The 11681-nt window shown below is 37.1% G+C and overlaps 2 protein-coding genes across 2 annotated transcripts; one reads left to right on the top strand and one right to left on the bottom strand.

Moving 5' to 3' along the window:
* Positions 1-274: 274 nt before the first annotated feature.
* Positions 275-964, bottom strand: LOC127087021 (protein transport protein Sec61 subunit beta). Its single transcript, XM_051027858.1, has one exon. The coding sequence runs from the start codon at positions 931-933 to the stop codon at positions 463-465; it is 471 nt and encodes a 156-aa protein (XP_050883815.1). The 5' UTR covers positions 934-964; the 3' UTR covers positions 275-462.
* A 111-nt stretch (positions 965-1075) lies between these two features.
* Positions 1076-3546, top strand: LOC127087020 (uncharacterized). Its single transcript, XM_051027857.1, has 7 exons — positions 1076-1367; positions 1899-2045; positions 2126-2391; positions 2481-2571; positions 2663-2790; positions 2883-2973; positions 3054-3546. The coding sequence occupies exons 2-7, from the start codon at positions 1951-1953 to the stop codon at positions 3196-3198; spliced, it is 816 nt and encodes a 271-aa protein (XP_050883814.1). The 5' UTR covers positions 1076-1367; positions 1899-1950; the 3' UTR covers positions 3199-3546.
* The last annotated feature ends 8135 nt before the right edge of the window (positions 3547-11681 follow it).

The following is an 11681-nucleotide window of genomic DNA, read 5'->3' as shown; positions in this document are numbered from 1 at the left end:
TGAAGTCTTAAATTTCCTTTATGAAAATTACAAATGACCCCCTTCTTCTCAAACAAAACATACATGTGATCCCTACTCAGATGACACCGCTAAATTACCCACCCCGCATTCCATTAATTACAAACAAATCTTCAATTCCATTCATTTAATTGAACTCGCGATCATGCATCTTTGAAATTTTCCATTTTTAACCGATACAAATTATTTATAGAAAAAACTACAAAATTATAAAGTAAATATACAACAATCTTTCAACAAACTCATAATCAGAAAATCAACAGAACTGGCTAATCAACTTGCAATAGAACTTAACCAAAAAAAAAACAGAAATCAGTGAAATTAACCTTGTGACAGTAAAAAAAAAACAGTTTCTAATTAGAGAACAGAGAAACGAAAGCAAAGCGCTACGGGAACGGATCGCTCAAGATCCGAAACCTAAACTATCAGATTCAGATCTTCCACTCATACACCACCGCCAGATTTGTACCGGTAAAGCTTCCCGAACACATGAAGCGCGGTGACGAAACCGATGAAGCAGAGACTCATAACTAGCACCACCGTCGGCGATATCTTCAGCCCGGGAGCATCGTCCGTGTAGAATCTCAGCATGTTGTTGCTTCCGCTGGATCCGCCTCCGACACTGGCGGTGCTGTTTCCGGAGGTGACACGGCGACGGCGCATGCCAGCGGTTGCGGCAGCGGAGCCGCGGGGAGCGACGACTCCTCCGCCTCCGGGGCGGGAGGCTGTTGAAGTTGATGATTGGGATTGAGATGCTCCTTTAGCCATGTTGCGGTAGTGGAAGGAGGAATCAAGGAATTGGAAAATGAAAGGAAAGTGGGTGAAGAAAGATTCGAGTGATGTTGTAGAGTAGAGGACGGTTAGACTAGAGCTTACAAATAGTACACAAATTGAAATTAAAAAATGAGGTGGCATTTAGTCCTAACGATTGTTAAAATTTCAACGACACATGTACATTTTTTTTTACGGTCACATGATATCAACTACCTACTTTTATTATTTGCTACCAATCTTTCTAAATTACTACATAATGGAAGGAGTTTTCTGAAATTAATATATTACTCTATCTTAGAGTTGTCGAGAACTTTTTTTTCTTTTATGTGTCACTTTTCAAATCGTCTGATTTTTTTCATTATCTTAGATTGATTTTCTCTCTCTTTTCACCATCATTTCTAATATCTACTTCTGATGTAGTTGAAATCTCTCTCTTATCAAACACTTCTATAGACATCGTGCTTCCTCGTCTCTCTCTTATACATGAAGAACAACTACATCAAACCGTGCGATTCCGTTCAATATTATCGCTACCTTGTCTCACATCTGCACAAGCGAATTACTGAAGAAACAAGGTTCACTCTTATTCGCAAAATATATTACCATGATTCTTAAGCTATGTTTTTTCATTGTTTGTCCCAACATTTCTGTTAAACCTCTTATCAAATTTTGCTCCATGTGAAAGATTTATACTTTATGCATTATCAGTAAAGTCTGTCATCAAGACTTTGCTCCAGCATTATGATGTGAAAATTCATATTTTGATATGTGAAAGTTCATGTTTTTTTTTGTGAAAGTTTGAAATCTTTTTGTTTTGTGCTCATGTTTTTTTTTCTGTGAAAGTTTGAAAGTTCATGTTTCATCTAAATCGTTTTATTCATGTCGTTTTCCATGTGAAAGTAATTTTTTCTACCCATCATTTTGTTTCATGACAAAGCTACAAGTTTTCTGCACAACTTGAATTACAATATAGAATAAACATATGTTGTCCTTTTTATCCATCTTGCTTTAGATTTTTGGTGTGAAACATATCGCCCTCTTGATTTTTTTTTCTTGTGTATGTTTCTGTTTCTTACACGTTTTATTTGTCCTTTGTCATTTTTCAGATCACCATGTCATGAGCATCCCTTATGACTGCTTATTTGAAGTTAGGTAACAATGTACAAAAGCTTGTCATTCATGTCGTTGATCTGTGGATTGTCAAGGAGCGTAATGGACAACAACACTTTAAATGTGTTATCTAAGATATCAAGGTATTCATTCGTGTTGTCACTCTATTATGTAATTTCAATGCACTTAAAATATCTACTAACTCTCATTTTTTTATGCATAGTGTGATAAAATACATGTCGTTACCAGGAACAGAGATTTCGAACTGTGGAAACAAAGGTTACGAGCATCGAACTTATATGGTTTATAATGGTGACCATTTAACCAATGAACTTCCTTTGAAGATCCGTGATAACCCCTTGAAGCTATTTTTTAATGGTGGGACCACTATAACCATGGTAGACAGGTCGGAAATACTAGAACACAAATTTGATTTCAAACCCATTGTTGATTTCTTACACGAAGATTTCCAAGTGAACCACTTATACGGTACTTGAAATTATTTTGAATATTACCTACATATTAACATATTTGAAATAAACCAATGGAGTAACCATGTTTTTTTTACTCTCATGCAGATGTGATTGGTGTACTACATCAAGTAGTAAAGACTCAAGTTGCGGGTAGGGGGCGAAAGGCTTGTGTAAACATACTCTTATCCGATGAGATGTGAATATCATATCTTTACCTATTTCGTTTTGTTTTATTTTGCATATTACTTAACTGTCTATAACAACTTCTTTTGTCTCTTTATTATTAGTGATTATGAAATTGAGCTTACATTTTGGGAAGCATATATCAACCAATTTATGCCCTACAAAACTAAGCATACCACACATGGACACACAATTATCATAATCACTCATGCTATGTGCCAACAAAGTTCAAGTAATGCTTGGAATGTTAAGCCATTTTTATTCCTTTTATTTATGTGTGCTTACTTACTTTTCTCTTAATGTTGTGACCATTTTTTTTTGCAGCGATCGAAAAGTTGTACATCTCGAATGCTTGGAATGGATCAAAATTACTTCTTGATTTTGATCATCCACTGGTCAAAACCTTAAAATCAAAGTAAGGAAATATTGGTACATACCCTTGTGTTAATTTCTTGTTATGTACCACAATCTATATCATCTTTCATTGTTCTTCAGGTTGGGAGACACAATGAGTTCTCAGGTTCATCCACAACAACTATCCCAACCTTCTGCATCTCAGGGGTCATTTGTAGACATATCTTTCTCCTACATCAATGACATCAAAACTATTTGCGACTTCATTTCTCTTCAACATTGTTAGCTGGCAAATTTCGTCCCAAGGACTGCAAAGCTTGGTCGACCACAAGGACGGTCGGAGGATTGGATCGACGAGGCAGAAAACCAGAGCACGTGGTCGACGTAGAGGGAAGCTTGTCGAATTCGAAGTCCAGCACACCATGATGAAAATTAATCATGGGTATTTGAATGTGGGAAGTTACCTGCAAACGTAGGAGAGGTACTCTGACACATGTCATCCCGTGAATGGGCCGTAACCTCCCAACGCTTATTTTCTACTAGTATTTAAGAAAATTGTAATGATCATTTCAAAGGGTGACATTTTTTAGAATTTCAGTAGGAGTATACTTGAAGTATCAAAGCGTTTACGAGAAAATAGTCATCTCCCTACAAAATATACTTTTGATTCCATTTATATTTACAAGTCATTTAACTTACCAAATTATCTTTGTTTATTTTTGTTCATTTGCATCAGATTTGTATCCTTTACTGCATTACTTTTACTGCATTTCGAACTTACAAAACTTTACATTCACTATCCTTAAATATTTCAAACACTTTACCAACGAAATAGTCATATACTCAACACACAAGTCTAGGACTTTATAGCCGGTCCTGCAAGTAAACCTCAAATAGGAAGGCTAGAGATTGTTGGCGAGAAAAAAATTGGCACACCCGGTGGGACACGAAGTGTTCAGTATATGCAACTACGCAGTGGCAAGATGGTGTCACCACGACCACACAAAGATACGTCTTCGGCGGGAGACATTGTTGCATCACAAACAACTGATGTTGGTTTCAGTGGTATACCTGTGGTTTCGACTGCGTATATGGGGCCAATTCTAACACCGTGTCAGCCCCAAACGCCGACGCCAACAACAAGGGGAACTTCTGGGCAATATATGCCCAGTTTTACAGTCCTCATGCACATGACGTTGGAAATGTCGACTGAGTTTATGGTAAGTATGCATAATCTCGGTTCAAATTTTGGAGAAGCATCATTATCGCCATTCCCATGTTACTAGGGGTTAAGACCTTTGGAAACCCAATTCGGTCGACCCCCAGGTTTTGGATTGTCATCTCAGTCAGTCCCAACTTTCACATCGAGTTCTGTCGTAGTCATAACAGCAGATGGACGAAAGTAATCATGAAATGGTCCATATGCTAACTCAGCAAATGGGCACCATACTGAGGCCTTTGATCCAAAATTCGACACAGAGTTACCAGCAACTAGCGACTCAAATGACCAGAATAAGAGACTTCTTAGGGGCTCTTAGGGTTCTAGTTAGTTAGAATCCCATGCCTCCTCCTCGACCAGAAACCTCAGTCCAATAAGAGGAAATGACGAACGATACGGTCGAACAAGAATATCAGGAGTTCGAACAGATCCCTAGGGTGGATCGAAGGTCACCCGTTGTTTTTAGTCAACAGAAACCAGGATCCCGACCATATGGTCAGGAAGATTCGACAAAGGTTATCGTTGGGGAACAAAACCTATATGCTATTGTCGAACAGATCATAGTACGAAATAGAATGAGTGCAGGCCTTCAGAGGCCAACATACTCTTCACCTTTACAAGAATTTTTCTTATAGACAGAACTGCCTAGAGGGTGGAAAGTTCCGAAATTCACAAAGTTCGTCAGGGATACTGAGGAGTCCACCGTCGAACATGTTGCAGGTATCAAACGAAGTTGGAGACATAGTGAACAATGAGGATTTTAAGTTGAATAGTTTCCAAGTTCTCTTACAAAGAACACGTTCCCATGGTTCACAAGGCTACCTCCCCAATCAATCTAAACGTGGATACAATTGAAGAGATTGTTCAATGAACAATTTTACATGGGGCAGTTGAAGATTAGCCTGAAAGAACTATCCAGCGTCAAACAAAAGACTGCTGAGTCAGTTGATCAGTATTTAAACAGGTTTAGATTGTTGAAAGCGTGATGCTTTACTCAAGTCCCTGAGCATGAGTTAGTTGAAATAACAGTCAGGGGTTTAGATTATTCTATAAGGAAAAAATTGGATACTCAGTATCTCAAAGATATGGCGCAATTGGATGACAGAGTTCGACGCATCGAACGCCTGAAAGCTGAGAAGACCAAAAATGGTCGATATCATAAGAAAGAAAAAGTATCTTATATTGTAGTCGAAGGATGCTCTTCCGACGATGAAGAGTTGATCGACAGAAGCGAGATCAACGTGGTAGAGCTTAAGTCTGGACCTCCATACTCTTGTAAAGTTTTAAAGCCTTCGAATGGGAAAACCCCCACCGAAGCTAAAAAAACAGATAAATACGTAGCAAAGACTTACACGTTCGACATGTCTAAATGCGACGAAATCTTTGATGTATTGGTTAAAGATGGTCAAATCACCATACCTCAAGGTTTAAAGGATCCCCTTCTAGAACAAAATAAGAAAAGAGGATTATGTAAATATCATAATTTTCTTGGTCATAAAACTCATCAGTGTGTTCTTTTCATGGATTTGGTGCAAAAGGCATTGAAAGAAGGAAGGCTTCAATTTGGAGAAAGGCCAAAGATGCAGGTGGAGTCTGACCATCTGAAGGTGGAAAAAGCTTTATATTTTGAGCCTCTCGAGTGTATGATGGGCGACACTACTGATGGTCTCGTGGAATCTTCAGATATGGTGTCCTTAGCTGAGTCTTTTGAAGTACTGATTGTTGAAACTACTGATGGTTTCGACGAAAGGCTAAAAATGGATTGGAGTCATCCTATCCCCAACCAGGTGAAATCTTATCAGACTTCCAAGAGAAGTGTTGTGTCAATGAGTCAAAAACGATGCTATGTCCTAAGTGCAACGCGATGTTCGATGATAAAACCACTGAAAGATTGGAGTCTGGAAACAAGGCATTGAAGAAGGAGAAACCTGTCATCCCAAGATTCGTGTTCGACAAACGTGGAGCACCACGAAGGAACGAAGAATACATGAGGCAATTCCAACATTATCGACCAAAGACTTTCATTTCACCAACGGATGTTCCACAGGAGAAGTGGGTAGAATCAATGAACCATAAAGGGGGAAAGAGACCAAAGTGGAGAGTATTCGATTTAGAGAAAGAAACAACGTCTCCGAAGAAGAAGGTCGAGACAAAGGGTTATATGGGTTCTACCAATTAAAAAGGGAAGAACCCAATGACCAAAACACAATGGAGGCGTTACCAACGGAACAAAAAAGCTGGGAAGAAGGTCACAATCCCATATTTAAAGCTTGTTGAAACCTCGGGACAAAAGAGGCAGATCCCAAAGGCAGTGGAGGTAGGACAAGGAAAATGGTGGCTAATCAAACAATGACCGTGACTGTTGAACCGACAGAGAAGAAAGCAGTAGTAACTTCCCAAATTATGAAGTGTTCGTCTGAGGTCGAAAAAGAGTCTGGGGACATGGGTAAATCGAAGGAGAAGGAACCTGAGTATTCCCCTCAGTCAGAGGAAGGAGAGCCTAAATACTCCCCCAGTCCGACGAGGAGTTCGACGAAGACATGTACGACGAAACCAATGATGACATCTATGTTGATGAGTTTTTTGTAAACTGCGACATTGTATCAGTATTGTCGGCTGAATACGACATGGTATCAGAAGTCAACTTAAGAAAATGAGGAAGTGCGACGATGATCTTAGACAACACAACATGGTTCTATCAAACTACGAAGGGAAAACCAGTAATATACTGGGTGTTGTCCAGGTCGATCTACTTGTGGGAACAACAACATGATCAACACTTTTTATGGTAATAGATTCCAAAGCTAACTCCAACTTACTCCTAGGTTGAGAATGGATCCATGGGATATGAGCGGTGTCTTCAACTGTACATCAAAGGCTCATAATCTAGCGTAAAGACTGCATCGTGAAAAACATTGAAGCTGACCAAAGTTATTACCGGATCAATGATGCCAAGGGCTCTAAGAGATCCTTCGACCAACATTTGGCGAACATCACGCCATGTGATGACGAATCAGGTTCCTATACTTCAGTCAACACCAGTCGCGTGTTGAACCTAGATCCCGATCATGGATTCATATGGGATGCTAAGGAAGAAACGGAGCCAGAGATGGTGATTCCACCTACGGGGTGGCCTGCAGTCGATGAAGATGACTGCTGAGTCAGAAAGTTTAGCTTGAATTTCGGCCTATCTGGATGAAAACAAGAGAAAGTCGAATCTAGAAAAGGAAAGGCTTCAAGACTTGTCCTTCAAGGCCAAAAAAGTGGAAGGCGATCAACAAGACCAAATAACAGGTTCAGAAAGTCAGAGGCTTGATTGCATCTATGACAATGAGCCTTTGGCGTTTGAGAAGAACCCATCAAATGAGTTGCAGAAGATGCAAGCACAAGACCCACTCGAAGAAATCAATTTAGGAGATGCAGTCACAAAAAGACCAACATACATAAGTATCAAAGTTGGGTCAAAGATGAAGGCTAAGCTGATTGAAGTATTGACAGAATACAAAGACTATTTTGCCTGGGATTATAACGAAATGACCGGTTTAAATCGAAGTGTTGTAGAGCATCGACTGCCTATCCAACCTGGGAAAAGGCCAGTGAAATAACTTGTTGAACTACATATGACCAATAAAATTTAGGAATGTTTGATTGAAACATCAAAGCTTTGTTGATGTCCAGGATATGTTGATATCTTCTTTCAACTCTTACATTTTGATGTGGAGTGGTAACATAGCTCCTTCGATGAAATATGCCATTTTCTTCATAGAATGCTTTAAAAAAAATTCAGGTGCACTGTCACTCTTGATAAATTTTATATTTTTATCAAATTGGGTTTTGACCATGTTGACAAACCCCTTTAACATAGTTAGAAACTTCAGCCTTATTCTTGATCATAATCACCAAGATGCCTACTATGATCATCAAGTATAGAAAGTAATGCTTAAAACCATGAATGGATGTTGTAGAAAAGGGCCCCCCAAATATATCAACATGAATTAAATCAAAAACAAATTTGGCATTGGAATTATTTAAAGCAAAATGTAATTTCTTCTGTTTTTCCATGTGACAGACATCACAAGACACTTGAGTAAAAACGGGTATGTAATTATACTTCTTATTCATACACTGTGTTCTATCATGTGATTAGTGATCTAACCTCAAATGCCATAGCCGACTCAGGTCTTCAATCACAACATGAATACTAGCACTCAGTTTTACCTGACCAATCTTCAAGTAATATAAACCATTCATCAACCTAGCCAAACAAATCCTTTTCATAGTTCCATTTTCCTGTATAAGGCATGAATCATCTTTAAACACTATGGTACAATTGTTTTTCTTGGATAATCTTGACACAATTATCAAATTCACATTAAAACCAAGTAGGTATAACACTTTTTCTAGGATCAACTTATCATGCATTTTGACTTTTCCAATTATGTGAGCTTGAATGATAGTTCCATTTGGAAAACCAACTGATATATGAGGAACTAATTCACTATAAGGATGAACCAGGATATAAAATTGAAAATATGGTTTTTTCCCTCCTGTATCTAAGATCCATTTGCAATCATCATATTTAATTTTAAAACTATGGTTAAAATGTTTACCTGCTACTCATTCATAATAACAACGGTTACTTTCTCCTTTAGCCATGCTTGCTGCATGATTGGTTCCATCAACATTGTTTCGTTCAAGTAAAGCAATCAATCCATTGAATTGATCTGTGCTGAATTACATATTTCTTTCATCTACTTTCATCTTCATCTCTGCACCGGCTTCTTGGACATCAGATCCAACATTATTGGCATATGCATTACCTCTACTAGTTCTCTAACTTGGTGGATAACCATGTTTTCTGTAGCACGCGTCAATAGTGTGACCATTCTAGCCAGAGTGTGTGCATATATTTTCTTTGAAAGAGCCTCCTCGACCTCTTCCTCCCTGATAGTTATTGTATCCTCTACCTTTGCCAAATTTACGATTAGCTCCATTATTTTCAACTGAATTTTCCAATCCATCTATTTCTTCAGCTTTAACATCAAGATGTCCATTAGCTCCATAATTTTGTTGTCTTTCTTCTTGCAGAAAAATTGACAAGACTTTGTTATTGATTGGTATAGGCTCAATTAGTAGATTTTAGATTTGACACTTTGATATTGCTCATTCAATCCCATAAAGAATTGAATGATTTGATATTCCTTCTTGAAAGTTCTTGCATTACACATGGCAGCATAAACACAAGCAAATGGACAAGTGCATTGAGGTATGGGTCTGAATTGGTCTAGTTCTCTCCATATTGCTTGCATTTCAGTGAAATACTAAAAAAAAACAGTTCTCCTTTGAAATTTGAGATATCCTAATACAAAGTAGCAACTCGAACTCTATCTCATTGCGAGTACCTTTCCTCGATATCATTCCAAATTTCTATCACGTTTTCTATGTACACAACACTTTTAGCAATATCCAGTTTCATAGAATTAATCAACCATGAATGTACAAGATTGTTGCATCACTCGCACAAAATAAAGTTGATATCATCTTCTCTTAGTACCAGAATCAAACCATTAACAAATCTAAATTTGTTTTTGGTGGCAAGAACTTGTTGCATCCTCTTCGCCTATCCATGATAGTTGGAATCTCCTTCTAATTATGGCGTGACGTATACGATTGTTGGATTCTCTAATGGATGTATGTACTAAGGATCAAGCGTAACATCTATTTTCTTCTAATTTTAATTCTTTTTTATATGATAATAATAAAAATAGTTTTATAAAATTACACATAATTTTTTATACAAAATTAATTATACTCTTTAAATTGTGTAAAATGAACAAAGTTGTATTCATAAAACAAAGTAATGACTATCTAATATGGTTTTATGTGAGAGTCAAGTATTTTTCAATAAAAACAACCGACCATTGAAATAATTTCAAAAAAAAACACAAAATAAACTAGATCTAGATGAAAATCATTTATTTAGATTTAAAGAAGAAAAAAACAGGCTTGAGAGTTGAATCTAACTAAACAAAATAGCCCAAAACTTCAATATGCAGTGTGAATAGAAAGAGGAAACTTAAATAGAATATGTAATTTATCTCTCTAGAAAAACTGTGTACATGGCTGATCTTGAATACATGGTTTGGCAACTAAAAGTGAGAGTCGGTGTTATAGTGGGAGCGAAGACGAAGAGATGGACCATGAAAAGCACGAAGACGTCGTATTGTACGGTCATGATAGCTACTATTGGAGTTCTGAATATCATCAAAGCCAACGCGATGAGCTATTGCAACCAACACCATAACCACTACCAAGCAGATCACCATCGCATACCAATGGTGACTTAATCTTCTAAACAATTCCTGCAAAACTACCATTTCTTTATCGCTATTAGTAACAGTTTCTTTGGGTGAGTAAAAGTGAGGAGCAAAGTGCTATACGCAAATGATAACAATAATGATATTTAAAGAGAGTGGCAGCAGATCGGATAATGATCAAATCGAAAAGAGGGGCGCCCTTTAGATTGGGTGGTCCCTCAGTTTTAAACACTTGTTATTATTTTAAAGTTTTTATCACCAACTATATGATTTGAAAATAAATTTTTCAACACTAAGTATTAAAAACCATATAATACTCCGTCCGTCTTATTTATATATTTTTTATTTTAAAATAAATATTTTTTATAATATTAATATTGAAATAAAAGAGTTATGAGAGAAGAAAAAGAAGAGAGAAAGGAGAAATAATAAATTCTTAAAGAGAAATATTATTGAGTGAATTTTTTTTGATTTACATCATATAATATTTTTATATAATCAATTAAAGTCTAGACTCAAAACTATACAAATCAATCTAAGTCCAAAATATATAAGATATATTTTGCCTTCAACACAACAGCTAAGTGTTGTATTTGACTCAGTCAAAAACTGACTCCTACGCCTTCGACTAGTTACTTCGACATAGTTGAATACTAACTTTCGATAAAACATCGAAATACAACTTCTAATATACCCATAATTTATATTTTTGAGACTTCTCATTCCGATGCTTCTCTTTAACTCGTCGAATCTGACTTTCTTTAGGGGTTTGGTGAGTGTGTCGACTACTTGTCATTCTGTTTTGCATTGCTTAAGTTCAAGCTTTTCTTTGTTAACTTGATCTTTAAGAAAGTGATACCTCATCTCTATGTGTTTACTTCGACCATGACACACTATATGATTCGTCGGGTTGATAGCTGACTTGTTGTCGACAAACAACTTGATTTTCCTAGGTTTCATTACCTTGAGCTCTTCGAGAAACATCTCTATTTATGCTTCTTGATATGCTGCATATGATGCATCCACATATTCCGCTTCACAAAATGACAAAACCACAATGCTTTACTTTCTTGAGCTCCATGAGATTGGAGTGTCTTCGATCATGAATATGTAAACTGCAATATTCTTCTTCTCGTCTTGATCTCTACTGAAATCCGAATTAGTGTAGCCATATACCTCGACATCTGTGTTGAGTCTTCTTTCGTCGTGGCGTTAGCACACCATGATCAATCG

The sequence above is a fragment of the Lathyrus oleraceus genome, chromosome 5 (assembly GCF_024323335.1).
Source record: "Lathyrus oleraceus cultivar Zhongwan6 chromosome 5, CAAS_Psat_ZW6_1.0, whole genome shotgun sequence".
In the NCBI taxonomy this organism is placed as follows: domain Eukaryota; kingdom Viridiplantae; phylum Streptophyta; class Magnoliopsida; order Fabales; family Fabaceae; genus Lathyrus; species Lathyrus oleraceus.
The sequence above is the reverse complement of the archived record's forward strand: the minus strand, read 5'-3'. Positions and strand labels throughout refer to the sequence as shown.